General features: G+C 39.2%; 1 protein-coding gene across 2 annotated transcripts in view; it reads left to right on the top strand.

Annotated features, from left to right (window-relative positions):
* The window catches only part of Wdr64 (WD repeat domain 64), a 98344-nt gene that overhangs the window by 24617 nt on the left and 50502 nt on the right, over positions 1-23225 (top strand). Inside the window, exons 7-10 of one of the 2 annotated variants that reach the window (XM_013119156.3) lie at positions 1101-1315; positions 3799-3933; positions 10947-11026; positions 20679-20818. In XM_013119156.3, the coding sequence (XP_012974610.3) occupies positions 1101-1315; positions 3799-3933; positions 10947-11026; positions 20679-20818 (570 nt within the window). The remainder of the gene's footprint in view (positions 1-1100; positions 1316-3798; positions 3934-10946; positions 11027-20678; positions 20819-23225) is intronic. The other variant, XM_040739158.1, reaches the window with a different exon arrangement.

Below are 23225 nucleotides of genomic sequence, written 5' to 3'. Positions count from 1 at the left end.
CTACCCCGCTACCACCTCTGCCCATGGAGCCTCCCGGGTCAACGGCACTGGTCTAATATGTATGTGCTGCACCTCACTCGCATCTCACTCCCTGTCCTCTCTTCTTGCAGGGTTGCTCTCACAGAGCGGAAATCTCTGTCCAGCCCATCTTGTACAGCCATGCCTGGAATAATGTTTGGCACCTAGTTACTGCTCACTACACATTAACTGTCAGCCTAGGGAACCTCTAAATATATCAACTCTCACTCCTTCTGAGGAAATGGAACCAATAACAAATACCTTTATCTACTCTTCTTCTATCATAGGACAATGAGTTCTGGAAAAGCAACAATAACTACCTAGCTTAGTGAGCCCATGTAGTGGTACAGAATCAGCTTGTAAGTGTTTGTTGGATATTTATGGATAAACTTGGATGTTAGAACACTTTTCTCCTGATAATTCCATATAAAATCCATGAGCATTGCCTAGCATGGATGAGACTCTCTTGAGTTCAACCTCCAGGATTCCATAAACCAGGCACAGTGGCAACACACTTGGGATCCCAGCACTTATGAGGGAGAGGTTGTGGGGGAGTTAAGGTTGGTCTAGAACACATAGTGAGTTTGAGGTCAGCACAGTATTTCCAACGTCAAGAGAAGGCACTCGAGGTTGCAACTCCTAAGATCCGGTACACATCCAGCCAGAGAGTAGCTCTCCTTTCCTTAAGGAACAGCCAAAAGCATTGAGCTGGGCTTACAGCTTTAATGTTTATTTGATTAATTGTTGCATAGGTTTTCCAAGTTCCTGTATCACTGTTGGATCTAAAATGAGAAGCCAAACAGAAACAATACATTAATAATAAAGAAAATTTTTTCTTCATCTTTCTCCAACCCGTGTGTGTGTGTGTGTGTGTGTGTGTGTGTGTGTGTGTGTGTGTGTGTGTCTGTCTGTCTGTCTGTCTGTCTGTCTGTCTGTCTGTCTGTGTGTTTGTGTGATACCAGGGATGGAACTGGGCACCTCATGAATATTGAACGGGTGCTCTGCTACTTGCTACTGAGTTAAACCACAACAATGTGCATCACTTAGAGTGTAACTAATTCCCGATATTCCTATGCTTTCAGGAGCACTATTTTGTCATCAAGCCCATGGACCACTGCCTGCTGTGTGTGTGTGTGGTGCCCCTCCCTGACCAGCTCTGCAGAGATGACATCCTCCTGGGGGATGATGGTGGATTTGTGAACAGGTTCACTGTAAACAGTGACGACTTTGGATTAAAGCAGGCGAAAACAAAGAAGAAATTACAAACCCAGGTCCTAGACTCCAAAAACTTTAAAAGGTAAAGACATCACATGAATAATTCTCCTTGGCTCTAACAATTATGGATATTGTTCAGTTCTGTACACATACAATGAAATGGGTTGCAAGACCCACAGTTCTTTTGAGGATCAAAGCCATGCCTAATCTAGACTTGGAGGAATCCGCCTATAGTTCCAGTTTCTGCAGGGCAGTATCAGAAGAATAATGAATCTGAGGCTAGCCTAGACTATACATGGAATTCCAGGCTAGCATGCATTACACAGCAAGATGTTGCTTCAGTAAAAAATTTTTTTTGGTTTTTCCAGACAAGGTTTCTCTGTCCTGGAACTAGCTCTGTAGAGTAAGCTGGCCTCTGCCTTCCGGGTGCTGGGACTAAAGATGTGTGCCATCAATGCACAGCTGTTTCACTAAATTTAAAAACAAAAGAAAATAATACCAGTCTTATCTCAAGAAACTTCCAAGATAATAAGGAAAGCATAATCGCAACTGAAATTTAAGTGTCATTGGCAGTTAAAATCTTTAAGTATCTGATAGGTTGAGTTAAACTTAAAAGTGACATGATAAAAAACCCACAAAATATATACTTTTGTATATTTATGACTACTGCCTGGCAATTGAATAAGAAAGTTTCTAAGCATAAAAGTAATAGATTCAGATTATAAAGAAAATAATTTGATAGATTTGACTGTATGGCAAGTTAAGTTTCTTAGACTTCAAAAGAATAAATTTAAAAAGTATAATAGCATGCAATAAATATTTGTTATAAATATGAGAGACAAGATGGCACTCCTTAATAGATGTCAGAGTTCAATTAAAAATTTCTCCTGGGCTGAAAGGATAGCTCAGTAGTTAGGAACACATACTGTTCTTGCAGGGGGCCTGTCCAGTTTGCCAGTGCCCGTGTTGGGCAGTTCAAAGATGCCTGTGATTTCAGGTCCTGGCACTCTCTTCTGCCCTCAGTTGGCACTTGCACTCACATGCACCCACACATAGACGTACACGTCTATTATTTTAGTACTTATTTACTTGTACTGTGTGTACACACACGAATCATCTGATCATGACCTATCCTCAGACAGTTGTTGCTGCGATGAATTAATATTAGCTCTGTTGCTGTCACTCTAAGAGTAAGTCAGGAAGACAGATCCATTTCCTACCCTCTCCATCTGGGCTGTGTTATGTAGTCCCTGTGTGGTATTGCTGCCCTGTACACTGTGGGTTCCTTGTTTCAGTCATGATAGACCCAGATAATAAAACCTTTTCTCCACAAAGAGGTGGGCCACTTGTCAGAAAGGACCATGATCCATGGTCAATTAGACAGACATGTCAGAAGTGAGAATGGGGTGGGGTGGGAAGAATTTGAAGACTCTAGGTATGGTTGAATGGATATGATCCTACTGCTTCCTGAGAAGGATAATTTATACCCACACAGTCACTATGCCATCTACTGAAACCTTTTAAGTATAGAGGCAGGAGGAGTGTTGAGGAATTTCTTCTGTCAAGAGATCCTAAAACCTGATTGAAGGGAAAACAATAAGATGAGAAGGACAGTTAAATTTGTGTCCATTATAAAAGTTTTACTGAAGTTGACCATTCTCAGAATTTGTTCATTTTGAGTCAGTAAAGATGTGGGCAGTAAACACCTATATATGGAACCCTGCACAGATTAGAGGGTTAGCCAGTCTCAAGAGTTCAGAATTAAACAGAATCTAGGATGGGGAACAAACTCCTCTCCTTTACTGTGCTCCCTTCCGTGCTGCACAACAATGATACCTACAGTCACAAATGTGTCTGTTCTTCTATTAGAAGACATGTGATACCCCAAGTCCTATGCTAATCACATGTGGATGCTCAGAATTTTTTCATCAAAGTAAGGATAAGATGGCCGATAGGACACTGAGATCCTCTAGATTACTCTTCTTGTTGCTTGCTTCCTTCCTTCTTCCCTCCCTCCCTCCCTCCCTCCCCCCCCTCTCTCTCTTGTCATTGTGAGAAAATAGCTGGTAAATTAGTGTAGGGAAGGAAGCTTTATTCTTCCTCTGGGTTTAGAAAGGATACAGTCCAATAAGACGAGGCATGCATGCTGGTAGTACTGTGCTCACTTGCCACACATCTTCTGTCAGGAAGCAGAGGACAATGAATGCTGACACTCATGGTTTTATTCCTGGATTCCAGCCCATGGAATGGTGTCACCCACATGCTTGGTGACTCCTCCTTCCTCAGCTAAACCCCTTTCACATCATGTCTAGAGTTTCGTTTCCTAAGTGATCCTACATCTAATCTGCATCTCAAGATTTAGCAAGAGCCTTATAAGTTATTTTTAATTTTAAACTTGCTGGATTGAGACCAGTTAAACAGCTGAAAACGGTGTGATGCATAGGGTTACAGTGTGCCTGCAGACTTAGCAAAGCTCGCAGTTACAATTTGATTCGACCCAAATGAAATGCTAAGTAGAAAAACACTTGTGTATCTAGCATAACCTACACCCCTTTTCATTCCCAGTGTTAAAAGGAAGCTGCATAATGATTGGGTTATGAAAATCAGATACATTCCAACTCTCAATTGCTTTGGATCCTGCTCCTTAGACAGTGTCCATTCATTAGTTCTGGAATCCTTGAAGAGACTTGAGGACAATTTGTAAGTAACAACAGTTTATCTACATGAGCACTCTGGGAGTCCCAGCATTTTTACAGCACTTGTACCCAATTGTTGTTTAGTGGGGACTGGGGATGTAGGTCAGAGCTGGAGCACATGCTAGCATTTGTGAAACCCTGGCTTCCATTCCCAGCGCTACAAAGAATTGTTTAATAGTCTAATGAATTGGAATAAGTTATAGACCTGTATCTATATGTTAAGCTTTTATTTTGTTGGTTAAAGTTTATATTTCAGAATCATTTTAGCTAGCCAGCAAACTATGCTTATGTTCTGTGTGTAGCCAATCATATCTTATCTATCATAAACATGCCAGCTGGTGTTCTCATAGAATTGTAAGTTTGAGTAATATCTGACTCATTTTCAATCTGGTTAAATAGCTCCTAAAAACTAGTTATGGAATTTTAATATTTTTTTACATTTTTTAAAATTTATTTTTTTACATTCCAATCCCAGTTCCCCTTCCCTCCTCTCTCCCCATTCCTCCCACTTCTCCCCGACCCCAACTCCCATCTGGGCATTTGAAGTTTTAAAGTCTTTAAGATATTTGATATAGCAGATAAACTTCAGAAACATTCTAAGGGACAGAAGATGGGTAAAAGTTTCACATGTTCTGTAATTCCATTTATTTGACATGTCTCAAGGGACAGATTTATAGAGACAAAATGTACATCATTGGTTGCCTAGGGCTGATGACAGGAGCAGGAACCTCAAATGGGTTTCTATTGCTATGATAAAACATTATGACCCAAACCAAGTTGCCCCAGGGAGAGTTTATTGCTTCTTACAGCTTGCAGTCCATCTTCCAGGAAAATCATGATAGGAACCTGGAGGCAGAGACAGATGCAGAGACCATGGAGGATGCACTTTACTGGTTTGTTCCATATAACTTGCTCAGTATGCTTTCTTATACACCCACAGGACCACTTGCCACAAAATAACTAAAATTAAAAAATAAAGTCCCATAGACAGGGAGCTAGGCAGACTTCCCAATAGGCAGCTAGATAGAGAGAAGGACTGTTACTAGGTGAGTATATCATATAACTTTCACAGGTATATGAATTATAATAAACCTGTGTAACAGTACATTGTTTAATTCGTTTTCAATAAGTTTTATGCTGCCTAGTTTCATATAGGCTTGACACACATTAGAATTATTTGGGAAGAGGAAACTTCAATTGAGAAAATGCTCCCATTAAATGGGGTTGTGGGTAAGTCTGTGGGACACTGTTTGTTTGTTTGTTTGTTTCCTTCCTTTCTTTTGCAGTTGGAGAAAGGTTGTTATTAGGGGTTTCTCACCCATAATTATGAGTTTGAGTATTACCTGCGTAATATTCAATCTGGTTAAGTATTTCCTAATAACTTATAAGCAAGAAACAACAGTATGTGTGTGCCTGCACACACACATAAAATTTCCCAGAAATGATGCAAACAAGAGAGTAGCATGAAATATTTAGTGCTAACAACAACAACAAAAAAAAGCAAAACCATCCAAACAAAAGCAACCAGCCTGGAATTCTGTGAGCTTTATTTTTAAAATTATTCTTCAAATATTAACAAGTACCAAGGGCAGTAGGGCATTCCCAGAATTTTTGGCAGAAAGACCAGAAGTTCAAAGTGATGTTTGGCTACCAGCCAGTTTCAGGTCAATCTAGGATACATGAAACCTTGTCTTTAAAAAACGGGGAATAAAAATAAAGAATTAAAACTTTCTCAGACAACCAAAAGTCAAAGGAATTTGTTGTGAATAGGCCTGCTTCCCAGGAATACTATGAGAAGTTCTTCAAAGCACGAAAATGACTATGTCAACATCTTGGAGCATGTGTGCACATATATGTGCTTGTGTATGAGTCAAATAACAATGAGAGCAATAAACAAAGGATTGGAGAGAAAATTGGTATTGTTTGTCTTTATAAATTGCTTACACACTGTGAATTTGTGTACTATGTATACAACAAACTCCAGTGTAACCTTAGGAAGAAGAAGAGGAAGGATGGGACTAGAAGGAAATAGTTGCAACTTAGAGAAGCAAAACAACAACCATGAACATTAATGATGAGAAATGAGCCAGACACAGAAGTGCAGACATTCATAAACACAGAAATTAAGCTACACAAAGATCAAAAGAACAAAAAGTGAAAATGCGTAAGATGTTCAGTGAAAGTAAAGAAATAAAGAAAAGGAGTGGGAGACAAAGACAGGAACAAACCACAAGGGCAGTGAATAGAAAATAATAATTAACACAGTAGATACAAATCTAATATCAACCATCACTTCAAATGTCAATAGGAAATGTCACAGCTAGCAGATGGAGATGATCTGATGATAAAAAGAACCAAATGTATATTGCTTACAAGAAACACATTCTTAATATATGTACTTAATATATGTATCATATATTAATAAATAAAATTAACATATACATAATAGGTGGAAAAGGCAAGTCAAACACAAAAACAACTTCTAAACTAAGTTTAAGTAAAGGAATAAGAATTAGAAATATAATAGAGTAGACTATCATATTTCTCAGATGATTAATGACCTTACATTTCCTTAAAAAAACTGTGGACTTCATGAAAGACCCACATTTTGTATTCATTACTTAGAATCTGAAATGTTTATTTTGGTCTATAATATTATCACATTGAAAGGTGAATTTAAAAACTTCATGGCATATTAAAAGTAATTTCATTCTCTGACTCTGGACCAAGTTCCACAAATATCATTTATATGATGCAGTTACTTATAGTCTTATTTAGTTTCTGTACATAATTAATTGCAAATGAGTATATACTGATGTTTAATAGAAGTACATTTATGAAACACAAATTAATTAAGAAATGGGTGCAATTGTATATCAAGTTTGATTTTATCCTGTGCTGACAATTCATAACATGTCCATAGCCATGGAGAACAACTCTGGCTATGCATTGTGAAACATATGTGCCTTGACCCATAGGAGTTGGGTCCTGGAATCTTGGCTAGGGGTGGTGAGGGAATGAAGACAGGATTAGCATAGAGGTACATGTACAATAAAGTTGGGATCAGGTAGGGTTCTCTAATACTACCAGCACAATCTGGAACCTTAGTTTATTAGTTTACAGCACATGAAGAGGGATTAGCTAGTCTTGGTAGGGGGACCCTGTAAATGATCAGTCTTAGGCTGTAAACATCCAGGAGAAGGATGATGTCTTTGCTAGTCTTTGTACACACAGATCTGTCATTCATAAACACTCATACATGGACTCCCAAGAAAAGCTTTGCCATTTCTTTTTATTCTAGGTAATGGCTTTGTCCATTTCCCATGGGTCAACTGGTCTGGGAATCCTTGACAAGCTATGCCTGATTCTTAGACTTGCATACATATTCATTAGCTTAACAGAGATACTTCATAGCCCCTAAAATTCAAATGGTTATATAGGAACCACCCTTCAAAATATACCTATTGTAGTTTATTACATTTTGTTTGGTGATATCAGTACCAGAAGGTACTGTGCAAAATTCCAAAGAAGGGCAATTAACATTCTATAAAGCCGATGAACCACAATAATGACCAGCATGGTACTTAAAACCCTAAGAGTGTGATGAATAGCTCACATACAATGACAGTAACCAACAATTCTTTAATTTAACTTAAAAGTCACACAACAAGGATGAAACCATGCATAGTACTGAAAACCTAGCCAGATACCAAGAGCTAGTAAATTCATGGATTTTGGAGAAGAACCTACAAACACTACTTTACTAAGCCAGCAAAATCCATAACTTCTAAATGCCTGTCCTTATACCTCACATCTCATCAAAGAAAGTTCTTTTTGCAACAAACAAAAATCATTACAGAAAAACCACAACCAATAAATATGCAGAATTGTGGAGCCTAGTCCCAATGGATACATCTATAAAACAACTCCCACACATAAGGTTCAGGGAACATTTCAGATTAGGGGGTAGAATGATTAAGAGCCAGAGGATCAGAAATTATGCTGAGGTCTCATCTCCTAGGAATGTCAGAACCCATGAAGCCTCACCAACATGACTGCCTAAACGTGAGCTAAACACGAAAGATACAAATTGACATATCAACCCTACACAAAGAGCTGGATGCAGCTAAGGGATACTGAGAGTAGGAAAAACAGTATTCCCTGGGGACACGCACACCAATTGGTTGTCCAATACCAAAGGGTCTGATCCTTAAACATACAAATAACATCATAAGACTGTAACAGGATGTATTTAGAAATATCTGTGTATATACATAAATGTATGTAATGACAATTAGTGTAAAAAGAAGCCATGAATTTGAAAGAGCAAGGGGGTCTATGTGTGGAAGGTTTGGAAGAAGGAAACGAAAGGGAGAAATGATCTAATTATATTAATTATAATATAATATAATTATAATCTCAAAAATAAAGGAAATGCTTTAAAAAAGACTAATTCTGTTGTCATGGAGCTCATGCTCTTGTAGGAAAGGCAGACAATAAACAAATAATATGAATTAAGTGATGGAAATGAAGTAGCATTGGGGTGGAAGACAGTGGGAGGCAGTGTTGTGATAGGACAGTCAGGAAAGGCTGTTCTTAGGAGATCATTGCTTAAGCAGAGATCTTCATGAATGGAGGACTCACTTTTGCAAAGATCCAGAGATAGAGGTTTGGTTTTTTTTTAAATCTCAGATCAGATGTTGATGTTATGTCAGAGAAAATATGATCTTATAGCTAGCAGGATTCTAGGCAAAATAAATAGTTTTGTGTGTGGCACAGGAGTATGTGGTGACCTTAAGAGTTGATTTAGTAATATTTTCACATTCTTATTTTTGTTACCCTTATTTTCCATTTCTTCACACACATGCATGGGCATACAAACACAAACTTTCTGCTCTAGGAAACTTAAATTCCTATGCTGCCTAGTATCCCACAGACCTGGTCCTTAAAAGTCATAAACAGATTACCTGGAAGGTTTAAGCCTCCAACCAACTGGTGTACTGTGGTGTTTGGTGCAAAGGGCATCTCTTTCACAATAGTCAGGAGTCCGCCTTCCAGATGGATTCTGGACCTCCTGACATGTACTGTCTCTTTTGAAATTTGGTAGGTGGTGATTGCATCTCCGCTGATTACAGCTGGAGTCAGGAAGCAAGCAGATAAAAATACTCAGACAACCTCAGCAAACAGGGCTCCTTGATCCATCAGGTGCTCCAGGAACCTCTCAGCTGCTTGCTCTTCTCTTTCTCTCTCTTTCTCTCAGGTCACTCTTTCTAAATCTAGAAGCTGAAGAGATTTCTCAAGTGGTACTTGTGAGCATGTTTTCCTGGACTTCCATGGCCACCAGAGAGCCATCACAGTTGGGTTTCTCCATTCAGAATGCAACGTGTTTCTATTTCCTATTTCTGCAATTTCCTATAATGAGGCTTCAGATGACACTGTATTTATACAAATACATAATTGGTCAGCTGTTAAAATGGGAGTCAGCACATATCCCCAAAAAGGCAGGAAAGGAAACTCTCAAGAAATTTTCATTTCAGAAATGATTAGCATACTGGTTAAAATTTTGTGCAGGATTTTCAGAATTAGAGCTATGTACCAGGAAGCCGATGAATGTCTGCAATTAATTGCCACATAGCGTGCTGTCCTGTTGGCATATACAAGCTGAGCCTCTAACTCGGTTAGAGCCTGCCAGTTTCCCACAGGTGAGCAAGCAACTGCTTAACACGACTTTTTCTTAGTTGCTTAACTGAGAGGTAGAATATTACTGTGGAAAGACGAGAGTGGCATTCCATAAATTTGCTATGTAATGGGACAATACCAGTTTCTTCCCCCAGCACTTATTCTATGACTATTGATACAATTTAGCCTCAGTTTTACCTTCCTTGGATGGGAATGAAGACATTATCAGACATAAAAATCATTTAAATTAACTCTTGTGAAGTGCCTGGTTGGATGCCTGCAACTCTGAGTGCTGAATAAACTTCCATTCCCTTTTCTTGTTAACCCAAGAACTAAAGTTCTAAAAAAACATTTTTAAAAGACAAAATTGAATGCTATCATAGCCCTTCACTGCTTTGGGCTCCATGTTCCCATATCTAAAGCATGAATCAGGAAATAATAGCCCAAAGGCCAGCAGTATTCATAGCATTAGCAAACTAAGAACGGTTTTTAAATTTTTAAATAGTCTGTGTTTCTATTGCTGTTACAAGTACCTGAGATCAATCAGTATGAAAGAATAGGTTATTATAGCTCATAGTTTTGTAAGTTTCAGTCCACGGTGACTGGTGACTTAGCCCTATTAATTTTGGACTTGCTGTACCACATCATGGTGGCAGGGGTGGGGGAGGAGGACACATGGCAGAGTAAACTGTTCACTTACCTAATGGCAGTCATGAAGCAAAGCAAGGAAGAGCATCCTGACCTCCAGGTAGTGGCTTTGCCTTTCAATGGTTCTACTACCTCTTGATGCACCGTGACTTAGGGCTAAGTCTTTACATACATGTATATGTATATGTATATGTATATGTATGATTTAAATTAGAAACAATCTTAATTTACATATCAATCCCAGTTCCCTCTCCCTCCCATCCTTCCAGGCTCATCACCAGCACCCCCATCCTATCTCTCATCCACTCCCCAGGGAGGGTGAGGCCTTCCATGGATGATCATCAAAGTCTGTCAAGTCACTTGGGGGCAGGGCCTAGACCCTCACCTGTGTATCTAGGCTGAGAGAGTATCCCTCCATGGGGAATGGGCTCCCAAAGTCTGTTCATACACTAGGGATTAATACTGGTCCCACTCCCAGAGGCAGGGCTAAGTCTTTAGCCCATGGACCTCTGGGAAATGCCTAAACTAAAACAGGGATCATGGGGATTCTGTGACTCAGTGACTATCCTCTCAGTACTTATCATAGTTACTATGGACAAACAGATTTATAAGCAATTTAGAAAGGAGCCCATTAAACATAATCTATTTCTAAGTTGCAATTAGCATTTCACATCTAATTTTGTCTTCCAGGCCTGTCAGAGAATTTGCCATGCCAAGAGGAGCCAATACTTTCTGCTACTGCATTAAAGCAAACGTGATTGTGACTGGAGGTAAGTGGATGGCTCCCATCAGAGGTTGGGTTCCTCACAGGGCTCTCTTTGTGTTTTATGGCCAGAAATAACTTTCTAGAATAATTTAAATATTGTCTATTCCTTTTACTGCAGCTTCTGGGTGTTATGGCATACTTTAATAAGCTGTCCTTTGGGGCTAGGGAAGTCATGGGTCTTGGAGGAGAACCTACAATCACCATTTTTCTAAAACAGCATAATCCCTAAACTACATTCTAAACATTTGTCGCTATACTCGCAGCTAAGATTACTCCTCACCTCTTATCAAAGAAATTCTCTTTGCAAAAGATGGAGCCCATTGCAGAAAACCACAAAGTAAAAACGCAGAGCTGTGGAGCCCAGGCCCACATACTATATACTACTAAGTATGAACATCTGTACACTTCGTTATGATTTTGAATGAAAATGGCCCCCATAGGCTCCTCGGGAATGGCTCTATTAGGAGACATGGCCTTATTGGGGAAAGCTTGAGCATTTGAGGTTTCAGATGCTCAAGCCAAACCCAGTATCACTCTCTTCCTACTGCCTGTGGATCCAGATGTAGAACTCTCAGCTCCTTCTTCAATATCATGTCTGCCTGTATGTCACCATGCTTCCCACCATCCTGATAATTGACTAATCCTCTGAAACTATAAGTCAACCCCAATTAAATGCTTCCCTTTATAAGAGCTTCTGTGGTCATGGTGTCTCTTCATGGAATAGAAATTTTAAGATATTTTTATTTCAGGCCTAGGTAATCTCTGAAAAGATGAAGCTCATTTTTTTCAAGTTCATTGTACATTTTATATTTAAATTTATATTCCACTTTTATCGTATGGTTCATATACTATTTTAAATATTGTCAGTGGTCTAGTGGACAGAAAGCCCAATAATCTGCTGCAATGGAAGGTAGAAGAGTTAGGTTTAGTGATAGCCAGGCCAGCAGTAACCAGTATAATTTTCAATAGTCATTTGCATCCTCCCTGTTATTTTCCTTATCTGGTAGAATCAGGAAGTTGAACTGTAAGCATTCCAAGAGCCCTCTGACTTAAAATACTATTGTTACAGCTTTCAAAGACATTCTGAGGGGATGTCCTTGTAAATGCTGGAACTCAGCTTGTTACCAAATATTACTGGAGATATATATATATATATATATGCAGCTTTTTATAGAACAAAACTTTTTTATAGAATAAGGCATCTGTGGCTCCAATATTGTGAAAATTCAGCTAAAGGCATTAAGAAAAGAAAGGAAGGCACACAACTAGAAACATGTTTCCTGACGTTTAGTGGTGATTCTAAGAACACACAGGATTCTGATTCTCTCAACTGTGGTCTCATTACCCTGGCCATTAAAGGAGCTACTGCCAAGGCCTACATCACACACAGGAAAAAATGCTAGACCCCAGTACTTTCTAGACAGAAAATTGCATCATGATTTCTTAACCTCTGTAGTCTCTTCTGGAGTTGATAACTGTCTTGGCTTATCATTTTGGTAGAAATAGGCACACTTCCAAGCCTAGACTACAAGCCAGGAGGAAGTAGGGGAGAGTCTCCAGTGGCAATCACATTGTCTGGTAGATGAAACATTGAGCATACTGTGTTAATTAGCATTCCATTAATGTGATAAAATACCTGAAGCAATCAGTTTAAAAGGAGGGAAGGTTTATTACACTTCCAGAAGTTTCAGTCCCTGATGTTTTGGCCCTGTTGCTGTGGGCTTCTGAAGAGGCAGACCACCATGGCCAGGAAACACAGCAGAAGTGTCCAGTTTACCTTATGGAAGCTAGGAGGCAAAGAGAGACAGGAAGGGCCATGTTCCCAGTATCTCTTCCAAAGGCATTCCCTTAGTGACCTCATTTCCTTCCAGTGGGATCCCCCTCCCAAAGCATTAACCAGTTCTCAGTAGCAGTGCAAACTGGGCTCAAGGGAAACATTCCAGATCCAAACTGCAGCACATCTAAGAATCAAGCTGCAGTAGATTCTGCCCCGTCAAGGCATATCTGCAGTCAGCTTTGCATCCCATCCGACACAAACCCTTTGTCTGAGCACTATTCAAGTAGCTGGCCAAAGGAGCTGACTTCTAACACATGAATGACATTAACCTTAACCACCTCCTTGTGCTCACACACAAAAGAAAGCAAGACTTTATGGGTATCAGTTTTAGAATTGGTTGTAAGCTTAGCTTTGTAATCAATTCTAGGGAAAATATTTTGGGAATGTTTTGGGAATCACATGACTTTACTGTTGTAAATGAGGGTGTTGATGCTATTAACCTCAGTGTTATTCACAGTAGAAAATCCTTAACTACAGCTCAGAAATTATGGGGTTTGTGCTCATGGAGGCTAGCAAATGTGGAGTAGAATGACTGACAAGCTGCTCGTGCTTCCCAGTAAGCAGGACTTAATGAATTCCCACAGATGTGAAGACTCTAATGGGAGAAAATGCAAATTCTCAGTAACTGCAAACATCCCCTCCTCAGGACAATAGCCTTGTTGATGAGTGGCTCAGCCATGAGCCTCTCAACAGCATGTGCTGCTGCTGACTACAAACTTACAAGGGCTGTTCTGCTCAGCACAGCTGCCTGTGTTGAGTGTACCAGGACACTTGATGAGCTTAGTAAAAACAGGAGCTCTTCAGGAAGCAAACAAACAACATGGAAAACAAACAAATACCCAGCAGTACTGGGTACTTATGGGCAGTGGTGACACACACCTTTGAACCAAGCACTTGGGAGGAAGAGGCCTGCGGATCTACAGAGTGAGTTCTAGGGCAGCCAGGGCTACAAAAAGAAACCCTGTCTTGAAAAACCAAACCAAACCAAACAAACAAACAAACAAAAGAACTTACGACTGGGTACTTAAACCACCACCACCAACAACAACAACAAAATCTTTAAATTTTCTAAGCATTATTTGTTGACTACCACAATTTTTTAAACCTAATATTGTCTTCATTTATCATTTCAAGAATTAAGCATCTCATTTGGGATGTTTGAAGCATAAAAACCCAGGACTCCCAGGAGCACTACATGAATTTTTTTCATGTTATGTTCAGCAAATATCTTTATGTAACTGTTGAGAACAAGGAGCTAGGGATTGACCCATCAGGACGTGACCCTAACTTTCAAGAATTCAAAATCTAATAACAAAAGTAAAGCAATTCTAGACAGATCTAATACAAAGCAGATCTGAGTCAACAATTGATGGTGATGAAGTTAATACAAGAATATGAGTGAAGCACTATGTATATCTCAAGAGCTCAGTATCATGTGGCCTCATATGGCCTTTCTGCTCACCGTATGAGGGCTCTATTGGTGTCTAGTAGAGCCTGCTCTGGAGGTAGACAAGATGGTTTTCTCCACAGTGTACACAGGCAAAATTCGGGTCAAGAGACTGTCATGAAAACAATTGAATGTGTTGCAGTGTGATCAGTGAGCAACTAATTTTCACCATGCATAATCGTTTCAGTTGTTGTAGTTAATAAAGACTGTTAGTAAAAAGTGCAAGTTCTCAATAACTGCAAACATTGCCCCAGAGCAATAAATACTCTCTTATTGACTGGTAACTCAGCCAAGAGCCTTGCTACATGTACACTATGTACTGCTGGTAATTCATGCAGATGTCCTCTGTTGTACTCTTCTTCATGTGAAATCCAAGTTGAAGATGTTCTTCCATGGAGAGCCTCAACTCCCCTGGCAGTAGTAACACCCACTTCAGGGATGCCACAGCCACTGTTATCATTACTTGTGGGCCACAGGGACAGATTTCTGAACATGCCTAGTAATATCATACTTCTTGGCTGTTGTTCATGAAGGGCAAAGAGGGAGAAATAACTGAATTTTTGGAATTATTGCTTTGAAGCAGGTGAGTGAACCTCTGAATGCTTTCTCATGTCTATAACAATGTTAGCTTGCTCTGTGTTGTCACTAAAGTAACCTTACCTTCCCAGAGCTCACAATTATTAAATGGAGCTGAACTGAATCTTGAAGATCATCATTTTACACATGAGGAAACAAAGGAAACTATTTGCCACAAGCTGCACAACTAGTCAGCTGGCAAGGCTGGGTTTGAATCAACTGTCTTTGCCCTCAGCCTTGTTTTCTCTTTTCTGGACCACTGTGATCCTGTGTATCAGGGAGCTCTCCCACACTGTTCTCTGTGATCTGGGCCAGCTTATTTCATCAAAGTGATGGGATGGGACTGAATGACGCACAGCAGAGATGAGTCTGCTAAAAGAAAGAAAAACCTGTCTTTGATGAGGAGTTTTATCTAAATTCTGCCTCAGTAAAAGAGAGAGAGAGGGAGACAGAGGTGAAAGAGAGAGAATGAGTTAAATAGAAAATAACACAACAGGGCATCAACTTCTTATGAACCATAATGCAAAATATAATGGTATAAATAATACATCATATTTAATATAATATTTGATATTCAATATTTCTCTCTAAATATTTCCCACTTGCCTTATGGCTATATTAGATCATAAACACTTTAAACCAGGGACATACTTCACATGTCTGTGTAGTGGCTTCTCCAGTTCTTCCCCCAGCATTTTGTAGAATGCATTATACAAAGCAGTGACAGTGAAGAGTCACACTAGTGGTGCTGATGTCCAGTGAGCAGTCAGGATCTGTTCAGTTAGATGCATATGAGCTCGTTTATTCTCACAAGAAAACTACAGTATAAGTTAAGTGCACTATGAGAGCAAAATACTGAGTTATAGAGCTAATAAATAATATACCAGATTTCAAATTGAAACACTTACAGTACTAACTTAGCAAGCAACGATTATGTTATCTGTTATCTGTCAAGCATCACCACAAATGACTGACCTAAGGCTCATCATGTAAACAACAGACAGTTGTGATTATGGAGTTAGTGATGCAGAAGACTGAGACCTGGAGAGCATGGAAAAAGAACTCCTGACTTCATCAGGGATCAGGAAGGGAGACTGGGCGAAGCACTAGAGAGGAATCCAGAATTCAATTCAAAAGCATATGACTTCTTCTTCTTCTTCTTCTTCTTCTTCTTCTTCTTCTTCTTCTTCTTCTTCTTCTTCTTCTTCTTCTTCTTCTTCTTCTTCTTCTTCTTCTTCTTCTTCTTCTTCTTCTTCTTCTTCTTCTTCTTCTTCTTCTTCTTCTTCTTCTTCTTCTCTGTTTTTTTTTGAGACAGGGTTTCTCTGTATTGCCTTGGATGCTGTCCTGGAACTCACTCTGTAGACCAGGCTGGCCTCGAAATCAGAGATCCACCTGCCTCTGCCTCCTCTTCCTCTCCTCCTCCTCCTCCTCCTCCCCCTTCTTATTCCTCTTCTGTAGACTTTGGATCAGATGGCTCATTAAAGGCACTTGCCTCCAATCCTGCAAAACTTGAGTTTATTCAACTCCCTGGGACCCACATAACGGAAGACAGGAACCAATTCTTTCAAGTTGTCCTCCAACATCAACACATGTACTGTGGCATACACATACTCCCATTCCACATACACATATGTGTACACAAAAGAAATACATAAACATTGCATAATTTTAAGTAGGTATCAGGAAAGAATAATATCTAGAATTTTGTGTCCTTAAAATCTAGCAAATGTCCACAAAAGTAGTAAAAGGAAAGTTTGATTCTTGCTCTTAGTATTTGAATTTAAGAATACCCTAGTGATCTACCTCCAAATACTGTGTTGTTTCACTAATAAGATTGGGCTATCATAACAAAATATCATACATTACATAAATTAGGCTACAAAATTCCATTATCTTATAATTCTGAAGGCTTCAGGTTCAAGATCAAAACAACAACATGGTCACCTCCTAATAAGGTCCTCCTATGTTCTGTGTAGGTGGCTTCCTCATGTGTAGGGAGATGAGAAGAGAGCTGCCTGATCCCTCTTCTTAAGAGGACCCCATCCTTATGACCTTATTTAATGCTAACTGTCTCCCCAAGGCCTTCCCTCCAAGAAACCCCCCATTGATGGTTATGGCTTCAACAAGGATTTTGAAAGGTCACAATTTGATCCCCAGCAAATAAGAGCCATCTGAGTCCTCATTTTTCATCATTCTTCTCATGCTACTCCAACATCCGAGCATCCAAATGATATAATTGATCTTCACAAAAGGACTAGACAAACAATCAACCTAGGTTCCCTTTGGGGTAGATGCATGTTCTCCCCACCCCCATCCCTTAGCATTTAGCAGTTAAACCTCTGAGCTGTGACTCCTCAATAACTACTTGATGAATTGTTTCTTACTATATGTTCCTTGGTAGGGTACCACTGTAAACCGGAAGAAAATTCTGCCTCAAAGAAGAACTTAGTGGATTATTTATTATAACTAAATAATAATGAATGGTTATGATGTGGGATGGTACATTGACATGGCATTCAGGGTTTTTGTTTTTGTTTTTGTTTTTTTTAATTATGTAGCTATTCTGGTATATCCTTGAAGAAAAGATTGGGAGAGAATGAAAAGGGTAGAGAAAATACTACAATCCCTTTTCTTGGGGTCCAACAAAATAATCTGCATTATTGGAGCATATTAATCTATCACATTTGGCTAACCTATGAATATCTAGCTTCTAAGTCACCCAATTGTACCCTATGCCTAATTGGCTCTTTCAGCATGGCTGTACCTACAAATTGTCTAGCATATAAAGGCAAGTTGGTTCTACGGGTGGTCAAATACATGCTAGCAGATTAAGCAAAATAGATAAGTTAAATTTAGGATTTATGTATAACTGTCCCTTGGTTCTGAGAACATGATTAGAAGGTATAAAGGGGAGCGTGGCACCCAAAGATTCTCCTCTGACTTCCTCAAGCACCCAGAGGCATGTGTGCACTCACACTGAAAACACACAAGCATACACTTACTGGTCACATACATATGCACACGCATGCAGAGGCTGGCTAGCTTTGCTCCACATGTAGATCTTCTCTTCCAGGGCAACTCAACTAGACCGTCTTCCCCAGCCTCCTTGCACTTAGCTGTGATCATACTAACTTTCAGTAAATGTCTTCAAGTGCCAAGGTTTAACATGACTAAGAATAAGGATATTTTCATTGTTTGTGCCATATATATTTTGGAATTTCTTTTGTTATGAGCAGCCCTTGTTATTTGCACAAATGCATAGCTAAAGTTTATTTGTTTTTAAAAAGGGTCAATTGTGTAATGATTTTTAAAATATAGATTATTTCAAAGAAATTAGGTTTTTCTATTTTACAAATAACTCATTAAATATCATCCTGGAAACGGAATCATAAAAATATTACAGAATTTCAAGATAATAGTTGAGAAATTATATGATCCAACATTCTTATATTACAAGAATTTAATTATAGGATTAAATGACTTAAAATATTAAATCATTCCCAAACCCATCATATCTGAATCACTAAGTGATTTAATATGGATGGCTCCATATTAGAATGTTTGCTGCAAGGGTACCTGAATTTTCTCCCCAGCACTCATGTAAAGCAAAATGAACATCATTTTAGTTGTATTAAAGCGCCTTACACTTGAAATCACAGGGTCCACATGATGGTCAGACTGATAAAGCTAGTGGCCTTAAGGTGGTAGAAGCATTTTGGAAAGCCACTTGGCAGTATGTCTTAAAGTCATAAAGATGATTTAGCATAATGTTTCTACTTTTGGAAACTTATAACTAATCTAAAAACAAACTGAACACGCTGCCCCGGACGGCATTGCTGAATAAAATAAAAGATAAAATCCAATATCACAGAACAATATGTCATAGATCATGGTTAAGAAATTATGAACTATCAATGGTAAGTTATTTAACTATGAAAAAAGAGCCAGCATTCAGGAGGCAGAGGCAGGCTGATCTCTGTAAGTCTGAGGCTAACCTGGTCTACGAAGTGAGTTCCAGGACAGGTTCCAAAGCTACAGAGAAACCCTGTCTCGAAAAACTAAAAAAGAAAAAGGAATGGCATTCTATCACTTCAAGCAACATAGACAAACTTGAGGACATCATGTTAATGAATAAAGCAAACACAGAAAGACAAATACTACATGCTCTCTCTCTATGTGAAAACTACAAAGTCAATCTCAAATAAGAGAGTAGAACAACAGTTACCAGAGCCTGGGCAGAGAGTGAGGGATGTGAAGAGATGGCAGATAGGGAAGGGGGCTTTCTTCCAAGATTGTATAGCAGCATAATGGAATAACTATGGTCCAAGCAGTTAACTGAATATTAATTAACTGAATATTCCAACATAGCTAGTAGGATTTTAAAACATTCCCAACACAGAGGAACACAATTCTTGGATAAAAGATATTCTCCTGATCTATTACATACTGTATATAAGTTTTGAAATGTTACAACACTTACTACAAATACATGCAGCTACAGTGTCAGTCAATGCTCTCTAGGCTCAGTGAGAGACCCTGTCTCAAAAACTAAGATGGAGCACACTTATGGAACATACCTGACCTTGACCTCTGGTGTTCATGATCTCTCTGTCTCTCTGTCTCTCTGTCTCTCTGTCTCTGTTTGTCTCTGTCTCTCTGTCTGTCTCTCTGTCTCTGTCTGTCTGTCTGTCTGTCTGTCTCTCTCTCTCTCTCTCACACACACACACACACACACACACACCCCACACAAATGAACTGCAAAAAAATGTTAACAGTGACTTCCTCTAGGGAAAAGCACTAGGAATTGGGGCATAAGGGGGCAGACTGGGTGAAGGCTTTTTTTTCTTACAAAAATGTCACCCTTCTATACCGTTTCATTATTTTACTGTGTACCCAGATGATTTTAACAATCAAAAAACAAAATCTATGCTGTGATAGTAATTACATATAAATGTCTTGTGCTTGTGGTTCTGCAGGAAAAAGGAAAATGGAAAAATAAGCAGCAGATGATTTGCTCATGCTGGAGATTATGAGCAGTTTGCCTCTTCCCTTGATTTCTTTTATTATTATAATGTTTGCATAATTTAAGGCTGTAAAAACAAAAGACCAGCTGCTTGAAGTTTGTTTTGGAAATAAATAAAGTATAAATAATGTATTAATGCATGGCAGAGTAGGGAAGTATTGAATCAAGAAAAGTACTCATGAAATATTTATGTGAATCCACATTTGTATGTGAAAATACGTTGATCACAGACAGATCCAAAACAAGGCTAATGTCTTACAAGTCGGTCACAGAAGGAATGCCTCCAGGGAGCTGTTGGCTGGGGTTTGTTAGGAAAAAAGATCAGGGTATCACTGAATGAGAGATGCTTTAGGTGATGGTGAATTTTAATTGTCGAGTGGCTAGACTCCAGAATGGCCAGGAAAGATCTCAGTGAGGGGCTGCCTGGCTCCCAAAGGCCTGTAGGCATGTCTATGAGGATTGCCCTGGGTTCATTCATTGATGTGGGAAAACTCAACCTGAAAGTGGGCCACATCACTCCCTACTGTAGAAGAGTAGAGATCACTAGATGAGCAATAAGCAGGCATGCGTTCATTCTCTCTGCTCTTGATGGTGTGTGTGTTGTGACTACTTGTTTTAAATTCCTGCTGCCTTTATGCTCCTGCTCTGATAGACTGTGACCTGAAACTGTGAGTTGAAGATGTTCTATCACAGCCACAGAAATAAAATGAGGGCATGTTTTAACTTTTGAGCACTTCAGAATACGAGGCCTCTGTCACTGTCGTCCTTTCTAGGAGATGATAAAGTCCTCCGGTTGTGGCACCCCAATATCAGCACTAAACCAGTTGGGAAGCTAGTGGGGCACATGTTCAGCATCACAGAGATCGTAAGCAATGAGAAAGAGCAGCATGTCATCAGCCTCTCCTCCGCAAAGGTAACAAGAAGAGAATAGAGCCAAAATGAAGCTGTTTGTTCTTCAAGCCAACTGCAGGGAGGCCTAGCACATGCATGCACACACACATACATGCATATATAGATACCTAATTTTTCTCTGAAGTAACTGATGGCTGCTGAGAATAAATGATGTCAGAATACAGAAGAACAGCCACTGCCCTGCTTGTTTTGACCACTGCATGAGACAGGACATGTTTAGAGACAGATGTAAAACGTCATATTGGGAAGAAAGACAGAGGCTCCCATTCTATGTAAGATCTCATTATTAAGGACAGGAAAAAAACCATGGACTTCTCTGTTTTACTTTGTTATGAAACTGATTTAAATATTCTGTCTAAAGTAATACAGAAAGAAAAAAATAAGTTATGAATGTTAAATGAGAATCTTGAGTATTTTCAATGTATTTGCAAAAGAGTATTTGTTTGATTAAACACAATCTATTAAAAAGTTTTAAGAAGAATAAATTCAGTAAGTGTGGTTAGTTGTAATAGCAATTATAATTTTTTTCTGAGAATCCCATAGATGAGACACATCATTTCCACCCCTCCCACTTCCCCACAACTCCTCCCACTGGTCCCCACTCCCTTTTCTTCTTTATTTTGCTACTTATATTTACATATGTGTGTATACAACCTGCTGAGTCCATTTACTGTTGCTTATATGTGTGCATGGTAAGGACTGACCACTTGGCATTGGATAATCTGCCAGGGCCCATCCCTAGAGAAGGTTTGTTTCCCTTGCTCAGCAGCCATAAGCTGTCAGATTCTCAGCCAGGAGTGGGGATTTATTAGCCCCTCCTCAAGTATTTGATGTTTAAATGATGTGTGTGCTGATGTCTTCATTTTTTTTACTTGTCAATTGTCACACTGAGGAAAAAAATGTGAGAACAAAACAATAAAATTAGCAAGTCTTGTTCCACATTGCAAACTTAATTTTTCCTATCAACTTATTGGTAGCAAATAAATAAGCACATTTTTGCACTGAATTCTTCATAAAGATGATGTCAAACCTACATCCATTTGTAGTACAGTTGTACATAATCCATTTGTACTTCAGTTATACATACCAACTCTCCATGATGATGACTCTCAAAGGGATTTCACTGCTTCACACATTTCCAGGCTCCTCACAATGTAAAATCATGTAATTCATTGAGTCAGACAAATTTGATTCAATTATTAGCTTCTTGTGGTCATTGGGAATTGTTTAGAAAGGCAGGTCAAATCCCAGACTCCCTTAATATATGATAGACTAATCTGTTCCTAAATCGCTCACTCCATCTAAATGACACTGTGTTTCTAAAGATAGGCTCTGAGATGATGTTTTTTTCACTATGTCTCAACGCTCATGTTTCTATTTAAAGTACTTATGGTGCAGTAGAATGACCCGTCTCCTCCCTACTATTTGTCTAAGCTTTGCTGGAGTCAGCAGCAGCGATACGGAGAGCACCTCCATTGGTCCTCACGCTTGAGTGAAGCTCCTCTCCCAGCTCATGGACTCTGAGTGTCTTGTTAGTGCTGCACCTTTTTAGACCATTCTCTGTTCTATGAATCTGACACCAACTCCTAAAACTCAGATATTCACTCTGCTCATTCTATGACAAACACTCACTGCAGGAAAACAAAATTAGTTAATGTCTTTGGCTAATAACAACTGACATGAAGCTTGCCAGAAGCCGCTGCTGAATCTGAGCATGCTTCCCTTGGAGTGCATGCACTACTTATGTTTGCACATTCCCTTTGTCATTACTCATTAGTTGTTCCTTATAGAGGGCTTTGGGTGAAAGTCTCTTGTCGTTTTCTTTGGTGTTTTGTGGCTAGCAACTTCAGTTCCTTCCCGCACCTGATTCTCAGAGTTAATCAGCTTCATAATTCAGTGTTTTTCCCAATGCTAAAATAATCCTTTGTTTAATTCTTACACTCCCAATTTGTTGGGGGGAAAGTCAACATTTTAACTCTTACTGCTACAAGACTGAATTTTTTTGTAATTTACATTCACTTGCCCTTATGCAAGAATTATGAGTTGTAAATATCCTGTTCTGTCACCCAAGATTTGTTTAGTGAAAGTGAGAATCTTCTATGCTTGTCCCTTACACCAACTCAGCCTCTTTCTGAAATGTTTTTGTCCTTGTTTTCTTCCTAAGCCTGCCCAGGGCTAACTGGCTCTAGGTGGGCTCTCCCAAACTTTGACACCAATACCTTCCCAGGAATACTTCTAGCCCCTGCTTGGAGCTATTGACAGGAAACAAGCACTCACAGAACCTCTTGAGTATCACTGCTCTTTTTTCCCAAAAGCACTAGCATGTTACCAATACCTGAGAATGGCATCCTTATACATCTGTGTCATTATATTTTCTTCTCATTCATTTCTGCCATTCTGTCCCCACA

Source organism: Mesocricetus auratus, unplaced genomic scaffold, assembly GCF_017639785.1.
Source record: "Mesocricetus auratus isolate SY011 unplaced genomic scaffold, BCM_Maur_2.0 Super-Scaffold_100676, whole genome shotgun sequence".
In the NCBI taxonomy this organism is placed as follows: Eukaryota; Metazoa; Chordata; class Mammalia; order Rodentia; family Cricetidae; genus Mesocricetus; species Mesocricetus auratus.
Note: the sequence above shows the minus strand (reverse complement) of the source record. Positions and strands in the feature narration are given on the sequence as shown.